The 19266-nt window shown below is 37.9% G+C and overlaps 2 protein-coding genes across 2 annotated transcripts; one reads left to right on the top strand and one right to left on the bottom strand.

Moving 5' to 3' along the window:
- Positions 1 to 426: 426 nt before the first annotated feature.
- Positions 427 to 2865, bottom strand: ndufc1 (NADH:ubiquinone oxidoreductase subunit C1). Its single transcript, XM_077247745.1, has 4 exons — positions 2725 to 2865; positions 2161 to 2264; positions 2000 to 2072; positions 427 to 533 (listed from the first exon to the last, which is right to left on the bottom strand). The coding sequence occupies exons 1-3, from the start codon at positions 2768 to 2770 to the stop codon at positions 2013 to 2015; spliced, it is 210 nt and encodes a 69-aa protein (XP_077103860.1). The 5' UTR covers positions 2771 to 2865; the 3' UTR covers positions 427 to 533; positions 2000 to 2012.
- Positions 2866 to 3759: 894 nt separating this feature from the next.
- On the top strand, positions 3760 to 19264 carry naa15a (N-alpha-acetyltransferase 15, NatA auxiliary subunit a). The gene is made up of 20 exons (XM_077247729.1): positions 3760 to 4017; positions 10001 to 10085; positions 10188 to 10292; positions 10825 to 10982; positions 11209 to 11343; positions 11472 to 11625; positions 12568 to 12687; positions 12770 to 12865; positions 12943 to 13049; positions 13131 to 13203; positions 13499 to 13668; positions 13847 to 13999; positions 15736 to 15864; positions 16017 to 16230; positions 16355 to 16548; positions 16632 to 16740; positions 16828 to 16926; positions 17003 to 17146; positions 17899 to 17996; positions 18088 to 19264. The coding sequence occupies exons 1-20, from the start codon at positions 3964 to 3966 to the stop codon at positions 18292 to 18294; spliced, it is 2604 nt and encodes an 867-aa protein (XP_077103844.1). The 5' UTR covers positions 3760 to 3963; the 3' UTR covers positions 18295 to 19264.
- Positions 19265 to 19266: the final 2 nt, after the last annotated feature.

The raw sequence follows: 19266 nt of genomic DNA, 5'->3' as shown, positions 1-19266 counted from the left end.
TTTCAAAAGTCCCATGCTTTGTAAACAAATGATAACCTATTTCGGACACTTAGGGCTGGTTTCACAGGCAGGGCTTAGATTAACACAGGATTAGACCTTAGTTCAATTAGGACATTTAAGTATCTTTTATAAACGTGCCTTAAAAAACATTAATGGTGTGCATATTGAGATATATCTTAATATTTAAAGATATGTCAGTGCAAGTTCCTTTCAGTTAAAACAGCTAAAACATCCATTTAAGTCTGGGACTAGGCTGTGAAACCAGGGGACAATTTGCATGAATAATTCTGTAATTGTTTTGCTTATAAACCACATCATTACACTGAATTGAAGGGAACAAAGGGAAGCCATATATATATTTAATATAATATTAATATCTCTACAGCTCATGTTAGCTGGAGCCAGGAGAGAGTGACAAGAGGCAAGTTATATATACACAACTTTATTAAACATTATTGTACATCATTCAATAGCAGAGGAACATCAAAACAGGAAAAAACAGAAGATCCATGAAGCACAGAGCAATCAGTAGCCTGAAAAGGGGAAAAAACAATGACTATTACTTCATTAGCATGGCATCATCTCATGTAAATACAGATCAATTAACAGGTATGTTATATATATATATATATATATATATATATATATATATATATATATATATATATATATATATATATATACAGGGCTCGACATTAACGCTTGTCCGCTTGTCCGGGACAAGTGGATTTTTTGAAGGGACAAGTAAAAGAGATTTTTACTTGCCCGACCGGACAAGTAGCCTGATTAGAACATCAATAACAAAAATAAACAAATAACTAGGGAATCACTAAACCGAGAGAATGATTCTGATTTTATTAAATTTATTGTAAGTTGCGATTGATTGAGGATAATGTAGACTGACGGTAAGGTTGCGCTGTTGACGCTCGCGCAGCCTCTCGAGGAGAAATCTAACGTTACACAAATGAGCGCAGCACGCACACACACGCTCAGTTAACAACATACTGCCTATAAAATATTTATATTTGTATATTTTTAACATATGTTAAGCAACCTCAATTATTTTTCCTGAATACCATCACGACTGAAAATGTGACCGTGATTTCCTACAACAGTTCAGTAAACAGTTAAAATTAAGTCACTTACATTTTAGATGTAATATTGGCTGTTTTTGTTCTGTTTCAGCAGCGAAAATAGTTCCAAACAAAAATCACAGCAGAACCACGGCGCATCTCACAGGAACACTCAACCTGTTTTAATTACTGAATGATTCAGCATTTTGAACGAATCGGTTGAGTCAAAGATTCAATGACCCATTCATAAACATCTGTCTCATACTTGATTGAATCAGCCGTTTGAACAAATCGTTTGATTGAACGAACAAATCGTTTGATTGAACGAATCAATGACTCACTCATTAAGACGGTCGCCTGCCACCACCTACTGGTGGTTTAGTGTTGTGTTTAAAAGTAGTATCGTTCTTTCCAACGTTTCCTATTTGTATATTTAAATCAATTTCATAACATTATTTTATGCAATTGTAATTTTTCAGTGTAAATGATTTAATTTGATCAGCCCTACCTAGCGTAACAGCCCTATAGTATCTTATTATTCTAAATAATTGAATTTATTGATCAAATTTAGGAATTTAAAATGAAAGATGAAGCATACATTTAATAAGATTGGGGGGGGCAAATGCCCTTTAAAGATGCAGATATTACAATATGCAGATTTAAATATCAAAGCTGATTGAAAACTGTTGAGCATATTGCTTCAGAATAAATTAAAACACGAAAAAAAAAATCCGGACAAGCAACTTTTTTACTCGGACAAGTGAATGACAGATTTACTTGTCCGAAGGACAAGCACATGAAAAAGCTTAATGTCGAGCCCTGTATATATAACTTCAACAACAGATTGATTACTGGAGTTAGGCGCTTTGGTTTCACAAGGTTTCCAATCTCACACCGAATAAGGAAATAGTAATGGTTTTACTTACATAGCCTTGTGAATTACTCCAACCCATTCCTTGTTTTGTACTCATGCACATCAGTGCTGTGTTGCTTGAACAGCTGGTGGGGAACAGAGAGGGTGTTTAGGAAACTTAAAAACAGGTGTAAGTTTGTATGCATGTATGAGAGATAATTTAAATGTAGTTACCAGTGCCCACAAGACAGCTGTACTTCCAAATGCCAGTCCTACTCTCAGCATGTTTGGCTTGGAGGGATCAGGTTTGGATGCTGTATAAGCATTTCTACTAACCACTGAAAAAGAAAGAAAAGCGATAATCAAAACAATCTATATTTAATGTAGTCTGACTTTTTTTTGGACAGGTTTAGTACCTGTTATATCTAAGTTGATAGTTTGTATATGAATGGATTTATTAACAAGAAGACAAAAACAAAATTTGTGAAAACAAATCTTTGTCCTTTGATTGTAATTCACCAACACCTGAAAATGGCCATATAATTAAGACATACTAGACTGCATATATGTATGGACATTATAAATGTGCACATTTTATTATAAAATGTTAATATATATACCTCATACATGAGTTGTAACTAATACATTGGCTGCATTGTTGCTAGTAATGTTGCTAAGCTAAGAAAGGTCAGGCCATAACGTACGCCTTTGCTAAGATAAGGCGAGTGAACACATTTACCAAGTAAATGTACTGGGACTATAATGTACGCCTAATATAATTCGCATCGCCGTACTCACTCTTATTGACAGTCGTAGTCCGCAACAATAATCGGCCGAGAAGCATTTTGACGGTGTTTCTCTACCAGACAAAATTCAATCTTTGCTCGATTGTCTTTCCTCCCTGCAGCCAGGACTGGATGACCTAGTGGCACGTAGAGTAATCGATCACCAACTAAAGACCTAAAGACTCATTCACCCCCATACTGTGTTTCGTGCTTGGAACAAAGTATATAGCAGTATACAAAATATACAAATGTATACACAAACATAACAACCATTCATTGATTAAAAAATATATTTCATGAAAAATATCAAGTCCTCTCTGTAACTGACATTTGGCTTTGACCCTGACAATTTCTTTTTGTGTATGTTACATTTTCCCAAAACAATAAAAAAGAAAAAACAACAACTAATATCTTAAATACAATAAAAAAATATGAAACTTAAATTTTTTTTGTTGATGTTTTCATTGGAATAGTACATTCATAAATCAACATTATTTATATTGGATATAATATATGTTTTCTTTCTAATAAAATGTTCCATATTCACCCAAAAAATTATTGGGTATACACAAAGAATAGACAATAGATTATTTTCTGTTAAACAATATCTCAGGAATAATCAATATCTAAACGAAATCTCCAAAACACTCTTAGCTGTAAATAAACCCTGTAAATAATTTAAATGTAACCTTTTTTACTTTATTACCTTATTAACAGTATTTTGCACAACAATTCCAGACATTAGCCCAGTTAACATTTCTAAATACATTCGTCCACAATAAGATTTTATGAGTAGATGTTTCACCTATTATATGTTTATTAGTGTTTAAGAATAAAAATATGTCCTGTCTCAGAAACATTGATTATAATAATTGTAATTATAACGTCAAAAAGGCAAACTGTCATTTCCTTACACTTTGTGTATTTATTTCATATAATTATATATGTTAATTTTATAATATAATATATTAAAATAAAAATAAAAATAAATTAAAAAAATATATATTTCATCCCGCCTCGGAAATGCTGCACACTCGACGCATGCGCAATTCGCCGTTTGACCCGGGGAGAAGCAGCGGTCGCCATTTTGGTTCTGAAGGGGGGCCTGCTGTCACCACGTGAAGTCGAGGAGCCCCAGACAGCGAAGTTCGGGGGGCTTTTACGATACAGCAGACTATCCGGCCAAAGGATCGCAGATTCCGATTCATGATTAGAGCAAAGTCACGGTGATCAACACTGAAAAGCTAGAAGCATGCCTTCGATAACTCTGCCGCCGAAGGAGAACGCTCTCTTTAAGAGAATATTGGTAAGTTGGGGGAAATATATCTGCAGACGAACGCTGGATCGTTAATAATAGAAAGGAAGCGTGTGCCAGTCGCCTTCCTATTTAAGCCAAGATCTCTCTCTGCTGACCTCACGAGAAACCTCCTAAGAGTTTTTTGCAAGCTAAGAGAGAGCATTGGCGTTGCTTTAATACTCGTAACATTACTGTTAGCTCATGCACATTCACGCACATTGAGAGCAGATGAACTTGCCTGACACCGAGCAGCTAACTACCTTAGCACGTTAAGCGCAAAGATCTGTGATTTGATAGCTGTGGCCGGAATAACCTTTAAACAGTGCTTTACGTCGCTTTATAAAGCTGTACTAATAATATAGTGTGGTGTTTGAGAGTTTTGTGCTTTAAATCATGTCTAAACACGGAGTTGAAACGATTTGTAACCGTACAAGTTAACAGTATGAAAGTTAATCCATTTAAACTAAAGCAACACCAACCGCCAAATAATAACAGCAGTGCATTAAAGCACGAAGGCAATATTGCTATAGTTACTTTAGTGTGTACAGAATTGTTACCCAAGTTTAATTGGGAAAAATACTTTAAATCCACTTTTATTATTTTGTATTGACACTAGTATTATTAGTAAGTTACCTGACCGCCACGCCTCAAAAACGTCTGTCAGATGCTGACTGGACAAACTACTCATGTGTAGAGGTAAATATCATGGAGTGGGACGTTATCATACTAGATAGATTTTGGTTAACACAATTATGTGTAATGCAAGGTAAGTCAATCAATTTTTTGATGGCAAGTGCCAGCAATATGTTGATTAACCAGGTTAAAGGTAGGGTTGGCAATTTGTTTTATAAACATTTTTGTTATAATGGTTGAAACTCCCTTCACATCCTGATAGCAATCAATAATATTAGTGGTCTTAATATTAAAACATGTATAGGCCTATATATTTTCTGTGGGAGCCTCAGGACCAATTTCTTTTTCGTCCAATCATTTAATTAGGTCCGAATACATTGATATGATGTCCTACCTACCTGTCAATGCATGTATTTCCATACTTCCAAGCACCCTGCTCATGCAGACGTCACACATCATCAGCGCGTTGTAGACAAAGTCACCGGGCAAGGACAAACAGCAGTCGTCTTTTATAGTTCCTCCTGAACCAAAACAACAAGCTTCTGCTGCGTTCATGCCATGTCGTAACCGTAATTATAAGATGGCAACCTGTGATGTTCTACCCGGAGCTGTTCACCTCCTTAGATTCGGATTTGTGCGTTTCTATGTCAACACTATCAATGCCGAAATGAATGTGCAGCAGTCAGATGGTACAAGTAAGTGTTCTGTAAGTTAAGTTTATTATTATGGTAATGTCATATGCTTTGAGACATTAGGTAATTTAATGCCATCTCATGACGGTTTGCAGAATCTGCTTCACGTGTAAGTGTTTTGGTGCTGCTCTGTTTTGATGCGTTCATGTGTTTTGAAGGAGGAGTGTCTCTGGAGATGGGATCTGATGCTTTCAAAGCTAGCCTGTTAAGCTCCCTACCATTAAGTTTAAATTAATTAGTTATCAATGTTTTTATAAATTTGGCATTTTTTATTTGTGAATAATTATGAGAGTACACTAGTATATAGATGGCCTCAAAGAAGCTGACACTCTTTGGCTAAAAGCTGTAGAACCGTAATTGTGATTTCATAGATTTTTAATATAGTTCATACAGAAACCAAAAGCAAATGTGTTCTGGGAGACCAGCTTGACAGGTTGGCTGTGTCTCAAAACATATTAAGCTGTCTACCTACACAGTTAGGTCTAGTTAGACAATAGTCTAGTTAGGGTTTGAGACACAGCTGGTTAAAGTCAGCAGCCATATCACCCTGTAGCCCAAGACTGGTTGCCCACTGAAGCTAAGCAGGGCTGAGCCTGGTTAGTACCTGGATGGGAGACCTCCTGGGAAAACCAGATTGCTGCTGGAAGAGGTGTTAGTGAGGCCAGCAGGGGGCGCTCACCCTGTGGTCTGTGTGGTCCTAACCATAGACTGTAAAAAAATATGGACGTAGTGTCCATGACGTCACCCGTAGGTTTCTGAAGAACGTTTTTGAAGCCTAAAGTGGGTGGAGTCGCTCGTCACCATCTTGGAAGCGCGTCACTCCCAGATAAACGAAAATGGGCAAAAAGGCGGGACGTGGGTGGAGTTGAGGTGCCTGGATGCTGAAACTACGGCCGCCTAGCTCGACGTGATCGAGTTTGCTCAGGCTAAGCTAATGTGCTACTGGCCTCGCGCTAAAGTGACAGCTGACTTGAAGAAGCACACCTAAAGCCAATAGTTAAAGTTCATGTTTTTGCCCTTTGAAATACTATAATAGTTAAAAGACATAACTAACCGTCAGACTATGTGTATTGTGATGCATTATTATTCTCATGCAGTAACTTACAATATTTGCTCTGAGCGTGAGTGTGACAGTGATTCATGCGCATACATGTCAGTCAGCGCGGCATCGCACGTCAAGTTCGTAGAGAGCTTTATTCAGTCCATTTTCAATTCTGATAGATATTACCTAAGAAGTTCAAGTAATGCACTAGAAATCCGCGCTCATTTAAGGGACGAAGAGAAAGCACTGACACCTGCAGGTTTTCATCTGACGGTACTTTTTATTGAACACTAAAAAGTTAAATAAGCATATTATAGTCTATCTGCTCCGTAATATCAACGGCACCGCAGAACGAGTGTGGCCTCTAGATCTTGGACGTTTTTAAATCTGAACTCCAAAAATGAGTGCATGTTCACAGAGGAAAACAACTGAAGTACAGCGCTGGTTGTTTACTCTACAACGACGGAATTCAAGGTAAGGGCGGCGTGTAATAAACTGTATGAAATAATCCCGAAAAAAGTACAAGCACGGCAGAGATGACAAGTTCAGCAGCTGGAATCAGCTGAGGTGACATGATGGCTAACAGAGAGCAGACAAACGGCTAGTAACAGCAGCGGTAATCCACCTGTCACTCAAGTGGCCACGCCCTTGATTATGCAGCATTTTAAGGCTTAATATAATTTAAACGGATGAGTTCTAAAAAAATGCACCCCCCTCACAGTTGTCATGAAGGGCAAAATTAGCTGTATAGACCAAAACAACTTAGGACACCAGGGTGTAAATATATTTTTTTCTGCTGTAAAGTTGGGCATTTTAACATGGGGGAGATACAGATTTGACTCACTTTTGCTGCCAGCCTCAAGCGGCCAGGCGATGAATTGCAGTCACTTCCATGTTGGTTTCAAGAGAGAGTCAGGGAGGTTGCCGCTTGGTCCTAACGCCCCACTATAGAGAGCCTAAGTCCCTCCCCTCCACTTCCGGCTCATGGGACCTTATTTCGGAAAAAATATGTATGGTAGTCAATGGCAAGAGACAAATTATAATTTTATGCCGTCTGAACTGTGCCTTCATCATATGTGAATTAGAAATATGATGTTTGTCAATTTAAAAGATAATTATGAAAGTCAAGAAAGTCACAGTTTGTCATAAAACAGTTGAGTAACATTAAGTTTTATGTGAAAATCGCTCAGTGAACTACATCTCTCGTCTCGCACTATGTACGTTACCAAGCTCGTATGTGTGCAGTCTGGTACAAAACACACAGGCATGACGGCGTAACGTTACGATTATAACATTAGACTAGAAAAAATGAAAGACGTTAGCTTCAGTAAAGTTAGCTTCATTCATTGAGAGAAAAGGAATGACGTCACATGCGCGCCTTTTGGGTTTGTAGTCTTTGTAATTACTTATTTTCACAGTCTTATACCTCAACAGTTTTAGATCAAACTGCGACTTTCTTGACTTTAAAATGTATCTTTTAAATTGACAAACATCATATGTGTAATTCAGGGCACAATTCAAACGGGATCCAAATATTTGTTGTCTCTCGCCATTGAATACCATACAATATTTTTCCGAAATAAGGTCCCATGGTGGTCCACCGGAAGGGGAGGGACTTAGGCTCTCTATAGTGACGGGAACACTATACTGTCAAAAGGCACCATCCTTCGGTTGAGATGTAAAACCGAGTCCCCGACTCTCTGTGGTCATTAAAAATCCCATGGCACTTCTCGTAAAGAGTAGGGGTGTAACCCCGGTGCCCTGGCCACATTCCACCCATTGGCCCTTGCCAATCATCAATTATCCCCATCCACTGAATTGGTTCTATCACTCTCTCTCCACCTATAGCTGGTGTTTGGTGAGTGCACTGGCGCCATTGTACTATGGCTGCCATCGCATCATCTAAGTGGATGCTCCACACTGGTGGTGGTTGAGGAGAGATGCCCTGATATGATTGTAAAGCAGTTTGGGTGTACAGTAGTACATATGAAAGCGCTATATAAATGCCTCCATTCATTCATTCATTCATACATATAACTGCTGTGGATGAATGAGACTATTTCCAATAGTTGTCTATCAATCCAAATGATGCACTTTTGTTCTTATGAAATTCTTTGTGCTTTTGGATACTGACTCAACAGCTGCTTGTCCAGTCTTTGCTCTTGCTCTTTGCTGCTATGTGACCAGCAGTGCCTAATGAGCTCTGTCCATTAAACATGCTTATGTTAGAAGGGCATTCCTTCACGTTACTGTTATGTCGATATTTGGTAGACAGCTTTCATGGGATGTCAAAACTGTTGTGGTGACCAAAGTAGATTGGAATCTGTTTATAATCAACGTCTCACCATCATAGCCTTTTTTCTTCTGAGCCTGCCACAGGCATTTTAGTAGCATTGACAGGGTTCCTAATATGCTGTTTGGAAAAGTATGGAATTTGATTTGAGTAATTTCCAGGTCTGGATAATTATGGAAAAAATATTAGTTTTTACTATTGCCCCTATTCAGTTTTCTATAGTACGAAATTAGGAATTTAAACCAAAAAAAAAAAACGCAAATAGAGAGGTAGGTTATATATTTCTCAATTTTAATGGCTTCTCATTTTTATGAACCAATATCAATTCTTAAATCCCAAGAATCAATCTTTTAGTCTATGCTGTTTTCACTTGATGAATAAAAAAAACTTTATAGTACGCCTCCCATCCATTAAATCACAGTAAGCTTTGTGCATTGTTACTTTTGATGTGAAACAAAGTCTCAGCTTTCAAATTCTGTCCATTTTATTACAAAATTCAAACAATAAATACTGTTTTGGTGCTCTTTAATGTTGTGTGACGGTTTGTTTAGCGTCTCAGTTTAAGCGGAGCAGCAGCGCACGTGAACCGATCATCGCTTCTGCTTGACTACTAGTTACAGCACCATATAAACATGAACGAACATCAGAAGGAATGTTGAAAGATACAGTACAACTTACCGAAATCCGTAATCGCTCAGTGTTTCAACTGTGGGAAGACATCAATAAAACAGTTTGTTAATGTTACATTTACCTCAGAAAAGCCTTTCAATTACCATAAACTTGTGTAACAGTGAAAATAAAAATATTTACAGATGATGTTTACCAAAAATAGTGCTGTATGAACCATTTGTGTTAAATATGGTCTGAACAATTGTTTGGCGGTCTGGAAATTTGAGTCTGGAAAAGTATGGAATTTTGAAATGGAAAATGTGTAGGAACCCTGCATTGTAAAGTAATTTAATAAGAGTTACATCAAATATATAGCAGATCTGTAAGGGGGAAGTTGTTACAGAAGGTGCAGCCGTCTTCTCAGATTTTTTTCTTGATTATCCCGCGCATGTCTTTGCAGGAGTTCATGAAATCTTTTAACCTTTGTGTTCTCTTGTGTCGTCACAGAGTGCCAAGGTGATTCACATTTGTATCATAGACTCAGTGTGCATTGGTTATTATGCGTCTCACACCTACTCATGGTGAGGTTTTGGCTTGATGTTTCTGGTTTGAAGTGTTCAGAAGCTGTACATCTCTAACCACACATATCTACTGTACTTTCATTTTGCCTAATACACAGTTAAAGTGATTTTAGTGAGTGTGCTTTTCCCGTATGTCTTGCAGAGATGCTACGAACACAAGCAGTACAGAAATGGCCTCAAGTTTTGCAAACAGATCCTGTTCAACCCGAAGTTTGCCGAACACGGAGGTAAGACCATTCTCGGACATTAATTACTTCATTTTCTCATCATTTTGAATAATTAAATTGGTTGAGCACATGATCATTTCTTCCCCCCCCCCCATCCCTCAGAGACCCTCGCAATGAAGGGACTGACTCTGAACTGCTTGGGTCGAAAGGAGGAGGCGTATGATCTAGTGCGACGAGGTTTACGAAACGATCTGAAGAGTCATGTCTGTATCCTTAACACTTCTCATTGACAGTAGATTCATGAAAAGCATTGTCAAAAGAAGTATTAGTAATTTTTGTTTACATATGATCATTGTACGTAACACTAGTGAATGAAACCCAGTTTGAGGTACTTTGTAAATCTTAATTTTAGGTGCCTGGCAACTGTACTTCACTGATCATCTCACAAAATAAGTTAATTAAATAAGAGTTACGTTTTTTATTTATTTTTCTTAAAAAAACTTTTTTACATAAATATTTCTTGTTGTTTAATATTTTAATTTAGCAATAAAAATGAAAATAGTAGTAATAACATTTATTTAAGTCATATTGATATAATCACAACATTTTGGGCTAAATTGTGCATACAAGCACTTCAAACCTGGAGCTTTTTTGTTTTATTTCATTTTAAATAGCAATCACAATTTTTAGCAGAAAATTGATTTATTAGAATTTGATTCCAACATCCAACCCCACCCCCCACAAAAAATAAATCCAGCAATAGGCGCAGTGCAGTTTCTTGTCCTTAACTCTTCTTCAGGTTGGCACGTGTACGGTTTGCTTCAGCGCTCGGATAAGAAGTATGACGAGGCCATCAAGTGCTACAGGAATGCTCTTAAATGGGACAAAGACAATCTGCAGATCCTCAGAGATCTCTCACTGCTGCAGATCCAAATGAGAGACCTCGAAGGTTACAGGGTAAGTTATTTTGAATGGAAATGCTTGTATAACTATGTCAGGAAATTACTATGTTCCACGGAAAAAGCCAGTTAATATACTGTTGATTTATATTTTGTCCAAAGTCACCCTTTCACTTAAATTGTTATGGTGATATGATTTGTATTATAATTGATATTTGTATTTATATTAAATTTGAAATATGCACATTATAAGAATTGTCACTTCTCTCATTTCTCTCTCACAGGAGACCAGGTACCAGTTACTGCAGTTGCGTCCAGCTCAAAGAGCCTCCTGGATCGGATATGCCATTGCGTACCACCTTCTGGAAGATTATGAGATGGCGGCTAAGATAGTGGAAGAGTTCCGCAAAACACAACAGGTATTTTTTCATCACTTCCTTACAGTTATGTAATCTGCACTGTTTATTTTTGTGAAAACTTGGGTAGGGGATACCACTAAGTGTTTGTTTTTGAATGCCACTGAGGATTGTGGGTGATTGTATTTCAGACATCTCCAGAGAAAGTGGATTACGAGTACAGCGAGCTTTTGCTGTATCAGAATCAGCTGTTGAGGGAGGCCGGGCTTATCAAAGAAGCACTTGATCACCTGACCAACTATGAAAAACAGATCTGTGACAAACTGGCTGTAGAGGAGATACGAGGTGTGTTTTTATAAATGTGTCAGGGGGATGTTCAGTTCAATAATGTCAGTTATTGGCTGATATTAGAGGGTCTTGTGTCTATATTTTTTTCAGCTGATTGGATGTTTAACTGTGCATACTTTATTTTTTTACTTCTAGATTAACTTTGCTGCCATCTAATGCTCACTTAGTTAATATTTTAAGCAAACACGAATTTAATAACACTGTTAAAAGTTTAAGCAAATCTCAAATTGAATATTCATATCTAAATACTGTTGTGATGCCTAAATTCGCTTATACATTTTTTAGTTACTTAACTATTGTTCCAGAGGGTCAGTAAGATTTTTTTAATGTTTTTGAAAAAAGTCTGTTGCATTCATCAAAGATGCATTTATTTGATCAAAAAAAAGCAAATTAATATAATATTGTAAAATATGATTACAATATAAAATAACTTTTCTATTTGAATACAAGTTAAAATGTTCTTTATTCCTGTGATGGTAAAGGTGAATTTTCAGCATTATTACTCCAGTCTTCAGTGTCACATGTTCCTTCAGAAATCATTCTAATATGCTGATTTGATGCTCAAGAAACATTTCTTATTATTGATGTTGAAAACAGAATCTTTGTTGAATCGTATGTTCAAAGAACAGCATTTATATTAGATAGAAATCTTTTGTAACATAAGTATCTGTATTGCCCTCTTTGATCAGTTTAATTCGTCCTTGCTTAAAAAAAAAGGATTAATTTCTTTTTTTTTAAATCTTAGTGACCCCCAACCTTTGAATGGTAGTGTATTTTTAATTTATTTAGACAAAACAACACCATTTAATATGAATCTGTAAATTATCGCTGTTAGCTAGAACTTTAATAAGGGTGCATCCTTTTGTGTTTTGTCTGGGAACTTGTTTATTATGCGCTGTCGCAGTTTCTCTAAAGCAAAGTGTGTTGTTATGTGTGTAGGAGAGCTGCTTCTGAAGTTAGACCGGGCTGGTGAAGCTACGGAGGTTTACCGTCGACTGCTGGAGAGAAACCCTGAGAACTGGAGCTACTATCAAGGGCTGGAAAAAGCACTCAAACCAAGTAAACGCACATTATCCTGAACGCAGCAAATCTTGGCTGATTTTCATTTCTATTTACCCTTATTATGTCATGCTGCTTTCAGAGAGTGTCGAGGAGAAGCAGAAAATCTATGAAGATGCCTGGGTTAAGTATCCTAAAGGCCTGGTGCCAAGAAGACTTCCTCTCAGCTTCCTCACAGGTCAGTCTTGTCAAATCAATAAGGCTGTTATGCTCTCATAATGTGTCTGTGTATATGACCGCATATGTTTCTCGCAGGTGAGAAGTTTAGAGAGTGTTTGGATCGCTACCTGAGGATGAACTTTAGCAAAGGATGCCCACCTGTCTTTACCACACTAAAATCACTCTACCACCACAAAGACAAGGTGAGATGACAATATGATCTAGAGATGTGTAGAAATTTCTGCACTTCAACAAATAAGAAAATTTCTTTCCGTCTTTTGCAGGTGGCGATTATTGAGGAGTTAGTTGTGGGCTATGAAAAAAGTTTAAGAACCTGTAAAATGTTCAACCAAAATGGTGAGTACTTGTAAACCGATTTTAATGACTGATGGCAGTTGAAGTGATAATATTATAGGAATAGTATTTTAGCCTTTAGATAAATACGAATGTTATTTTTTTCTTATGCATGCTATTTTTATTTCTTATGCATATGTTGTGATTAATTTATGATTATTTTAATTCCTTTTCTATGTAAAGCCCTTTGAATTACCATTGTGTATGAAATGTGTTATATAAATAAACTTGCCTTGCCTTGTAATGGTGTGGATGGTGCCAAATTTCTCACTGTGGACATGTGTTGTTGAATTTGTAGATGACGGGAAAACGGAGCCACCCACCACTCTACTGTGGGTTCAGTTTTTCCTGGCCCAGCATTTCAACCATATCAGCAAACAGACGCTTGCCCTCGAATACATCAACACAGCCATTGAAAGCACCCCCACCCTCATAGAGCTCTTCCTCATCAAGGCGAAGATATACAAGGTAAAACACACTCAGGTCGAGGAAACAAACTTGAGGTACTTAACATTAGGAGTTAACGAAATGACTCACCTTTACGTTTGAGAACTGTTTCAAAAATGTTCTGGAGACAGAACCTGAACCATTAAACAGAACTTGAGAGAGTGACTTGTTTTCCATCTCGCTCTTGTTCTCTTTAAAGCATGCGGGTAACATCCGTGAAGCTGCTCGATGGATGGACGAGGCCCAGGCTCTGGACACTGCTGACCGTTTCATCAACTCCAAGTGTGCCAAGTATTTGCTCAAGGCTGGCCTTATCAAGGAGGCTGAAGAGATGTGTTCCAAGTTCACACGGGTTAGTGTGGTTAAGCTCAAATGACACCAATTATTGCATATACACTACCAGGGCTTGACATTAACAACTGCCAACCCGCGGGTGGATTTCAGCAATGGTGTATAAAGCAGTCAATCCTACTAGCCACTTAGGCACGTTGGATTTTACATATAATAAATATATACATTTTGAAATTGTAGTCTTTTAAACCATTGTATTTAACCAATGTATGTACCATTGTGCTCTCACCCAAAGTGCACACACACAAAGCCGCCTCCCAGTACTAAATTTAGTTTTTTTTCACTGCTTATTGTGCTTAAACAGTCAAATACACATGAAATAATGTCAAAATGCCTGTCTTGGCGAGTATTCACGTAAACACAGTCAGTTATGTTTTTAGTGAACTTAAACAGTTGAGAAAGGAAACGCATGTGTAACAGAATGATAGATCTGTGCATCGGGTTTTAAAGTGGCAGCAACCTAATATACCTGCTGCGAAATTATGAACAAGCAATAGGGGAAAAAAATGTTTTACACCTTTTTTGCTGGTGAGCAAAAAAGTTAATGTCAACCCCTTTACACTACAATTAAAAATGTTGGGTCTGTACTCTGTAAGATTTTCTTAAAGAAATTAATACTTTTATTCACAAAGAATGCATTAAACTGATCTGAAGTGACAGTAAAGACATTTAGAATTTAGAAACATATCACAATTTCCACAAATTCAACTTTGCCCTAACTGGAATAATTTTCATTTTAAAATACATTAAAACAGATAACCATTATTTTTTATTATAATACTATTTCCCCATATTACAGGTTTTTCTTTATATTTGATTGGTTAAATGCAGCCGTAAAATCTTGATGTCCCCAAACTTTGAATCCGAGTATGTTTCTTTAGCTGATAAGTTCATTCAGTTGGAGGAAATCTTTTTTTTTTTTTGGCCTGTAGTGTATCGGAATAGAGAGAGGCCAATTACGTTGAAAGACTATGTTTCAGTGATGTTTAAAGGTGGGGTATGTGATTTGGAAAACGACCGGCAGATTTTGAAAATACACAATTGAAATGGTCCTACCTTCTTTCCTCCAACGCTGGCAACGTGAATACTCCACCCATTCGAAGAACATGGATGCTTAATCATGCACCAGCGAAAACTCAGATGCGCGAGAGATTGTAATGACGATTTACTTCTAATCATGGAACCGGCTTTACTGACGAGATCCGCATGCGTCACAAGCTTTGAGTATGCGCACGAATGGGGTCACGCGCGCTGGGGGGAGGGGGGTGTGGTCAACCGTTTGATTGACGAACTTACTGTCCAATGATTCCAGGTTGTCTTGGAAATGTTCGGCCAGAGTTTTTCGAGTCCTGCCCGTTCCACAGATGATTAAATTGCTTAATTTTCATTTCAGTGCTTATAACTCAATGGCTGTAAGTGGGTTAGGAATAGGATTTCAAGTTATTTTGAAAAAATGGACAAAAAAGAGAATCACATACCCCACTTTCAAGGAATAAATTTTTTCTGAAATTTTTCACCAAAAATAAAAACAAAAAAAGTTAATTCCCACTTTACAGTAAAATCTGACTGGTAATGCTTTAACCGGTAATTCACTTAGCACTTGTAACTAACTGGTGGAACTTGCTTTCCTTTTGACCTTTCATATTGACCTTTTTAATTTCTCACATTTATTTTTCCAGGAATGATCTGTCTTAGTGCCAAAAACATAGTGTATCTGATGTTTGTTGTTTCCTGCAGGAAGGAACCTCTGCGGTAGAGAATCTGAATGAGATGCAGTGCATGTGGTTCCAGACAGAATGTGCTCTGGCCTACAAGTCCTTGAACAAATACGGAGAGGCGTTGAAGAAGTGCCATGAAATTGAAAGGGTAAGTCCTACAGCATTACACACTGTCAGATGTTTAGCTCAACTTTGAATCTGTAGTTTAATACCTCAATGCTAAATCTATTGGTTTAACACAAAGCTAGTTCAAGATGAATGGTCCGAAATATCCTGACACTTTCATCTTGCTGTTCACAGCATTTTGTGGAGATAACGGATGACCAGTTTGACTTCCATACATACTGTATGCGGAAGATGACGCTGCGCTCCTATGTGGATTTGCTCAAACTAGAGGATGTGTTGCGTATGCACCCTTTCTACTTCAAGGCAGCACGTACGGCCATCGAGATCTACCTCAGCCTTCACGATAACCCGCTGTCTGATGACAACAAGGAGTCGCAAGCCGACAACGGTACCTTCATGCACACTAAACAAACTCAACACATTCAAACCTCAGAGGCCCAACCTTGCTTTTCGTAGAAAGTTTACAAAAATATGACATGGTTTTGTTTTCTGAATAATTGTTTATTCTGTAGCCAACCTGACAGACAAGGAGCTGAAGAAATTGCGCAACAAACAGAGACGTGCCCAAAAGAAAGCCCAGTTAGAAGAGGAAAAGAAGAATGCTGAAAAGGAGAAACAGTTAAAGAACCAAAAGAAGAAAAAGGAAGAGGACGAGGAGGAGATTGGAGGACCTAAAGAGGAGCTCATACCAGATAAACTTGCAAAGGTGTGTATGTTGACACAGCCACTTGTTCTTTAGAGGATAAAGTATTTTGATTTTTCATCACATTGTCATGTTTTTGTCTGTAGATTGAGAGTCCTCTAGAAGAAGCGATTAAGTTCCTGACTCCTCTGAAGAACCTGGTTAAGAATAAAATAGAGACGCACCTGCTGGCCTTTGAGATCTACCTCAGGAAAGGTGACCATTCTGATGACCTCAACATAGTGATTCATAACTTTTCCGGTTCTTTGATTTAAAACTAATAATGTGTGTTTGTGTTTGTAGAGAAGTATCTTTTGATGCTGCAGTCGGTGAAGAGAGCTTACTCATTGGACCCCGATCACCCCTGGCTCCACCAGTGTTTGGTGCGATTCTTCAAAGGAGGTACATAAAGGCGGACATACTTTCCTCGCATAGAACAAAAGAATACAAGTCCACTAAGATTTGTGTTTGTTTTCAGTGTCGGACAGTAAGGACATGCCTGAGGCAGTGCAGACGGTTCTGAAGCAGGAGATCACAAAACTGTTTGGCGAGAGTGACCCCAAGACTTTCAACAAGAACTTCCTGAGCAAACATGCAAACTCAATACCACACAGAGTTGCAGGTACCCACTTGTGATGTTACTGAACTTTTAGAAACCAATATTTTGGAAACTTCAATTTTCTTACAAAAAGTACAGTTGCAAGTATACACTTTCGTTCTAAAATTTGGGTTCTGTTTTTATTTGTAATCTTTTGAAAGAAATTAATAATTGAATGCAGTAAAATGTGATCAAAAGTGACCGTAAAGACATTTATAATGTTTCAAAAGATTTCTATTTTAAATAAATGCTGTTCTTTTGAACTTTCTATTCATCAAATAATCTTGAAAAAAAAAGTATTAGAGGTTCCACAAAAATATAAAGCAGCAGTTTTCAACATATATATAATATATAATGCTTCTTGAGCACCAAATCAGTATATTAGAATGATTTGTAAAGGATGAAGACTGGAGTAACAATGCTTAAAATTCAGCTTTGCCATCACAAAAAAAGAAACCAGTTTTTTTAAATTTAAATAATTTTAAAACGCTTTCTTAATCAAATAATTGTGGTCTTGATGTGTAAGATACTTCTTTCAAATCTCACCAACCCCAAACTTTTAGTAAGTGTTATATTTTTACTTCATTTGATTACAAATAAAAATGAAACAATAGTGATGAAACGCACTCAAATCACATTACTGCTTGTTTGCATAATCTTGAACTACACCTCATGATTGTCTCCTTGCTGCTTTGTTGTTGTGAAACTCTTTAGTATTAGCATGCAACTAAATTCTTTTAGCTGTGCATTTAGAATCTGCCTGTTTTTGTGTGCAGCTGCTAAGATGATGGTCTTTCTGGACCCGTCCTCTGAGAGCATGGCTGCTGAGCTGGCTACTTCTTTAAACGAGCCCCTAACAGGCAGTACCATTCAGGTACAAGAACTATAAACAGAACAGTGTACATTTGGTGATATTTTACAAGAAAAGAATGATGCTACATCTCTCATTTGTATGTGACTATTAGACGTGCACTGAGGCGCTCCAGGCTTTGAGGGACGGCAGTCTGGGCTCGCAGCAGGAGAAATTTCTCGAATCATACCGTGTGGCTTGCCACGGTGTCTATCCCTACGCTGTAGCCTTCATGCCCCCCGGTTACCAGGACAACTCTGCGGTGACCACCAACGGAGACCTGTCCCCCTGCGACCACGAGGACATGCCCAATGAGATGTGAGCATTTCAGGAAGTGAGCAGGGTGGCCGTTGTATGGCCGTCAGCATTTTGAGACCAGACGCCCCACAGAGGTTGAGACTCCACTGCACTAACGAGACCAGTTACCTTCTGCCTTCGCATCTACTCACAGGAGCGAGCGAGCAAGCAATAGGGGAAAACCCCGTTTTACTCCTTTTTTTTTCCTTTCTATCTTGTTTTTTTTTGGGTTTTTTTTTTTATATGGCCAATGGCGTCTCTTATGCTAGAACAGAATAAACGGTATTACAGAGAAAGATTGATCAAGATGGTCACAGTGAACTCATTGGGCCTTATTCCAGTTTATCAGACACATGCATCTTGCTTCTCATGTTTTTAAGAGTAATTTATATAAAATAATATTAAAGAGAACCGAATAATATCAGGAGGAGCAATACTATTGGTCCTGGTTTGTCTTGCGTGGTCGTGTGCCAAACCTGTGGGGCGGACCTTTAGATGCAGATGACGGCACCTGGGGAGGGGGGTGGGGGGAGTGTGTGGTAGTGAATTAATGTGGCATTGTATTGCTGGGCAAAAAGCAGTTCCAGGATCAGCCACCAGGTGAAGCCAGCAGTCGAAGACTACCATGTCAATCGGGAGGTGACTCGGCCAATTCAGCCGATTTAAAGGTCACCTGGAGTGTTGAGGAGAGGCAGATGTCTATCTCTTTATTATTTTTTTTCTTTTCCTCTTCTGCCTTTCGGTTATTCAGTGAACGTCTAAGAGGCGGCAGTGGCTTCTGTTGGACCTTTTACTGTGACTGTGTTTCGTTTGGGTTTGTTTGGCTTATTTTATTTTTCTCCCACTCATTGTTTGAGTTCTCCTTATGCTGGTTTTAACCTTTCTGTTTGATCCCCCCCCACTACATCAAACATACCATTGTCTGAATTCTGAAAAAATGTCCCGTCATTTGACATTCACACAGTTACAAATAAAACAAAATAAGATAACGGTGATT

The sequence above is a fragment of the Siphateles boraxobius genome, unplaced genomic scaffold (genome assembly GCF_051911475.1).
Source record: "Siphateles boraxobius isolate OS27281-9 unplaced genomic scaffold, OSU_SipBor_1 3, whole genome shotgun sequence".
In the NCBI taxonomy this organism is placed as follows: domain Eukaryota; kingdom Metazoa; phylum Chordata; class Actinopteri; order Cypriniformes; family Leuciscidae; genus Siphateles; species Siphateles boraxobius.
Note: the sequence above shows the minus strand (reverse complement) of the source record. Positions and strands in the feature narration are given on the sequence as shown.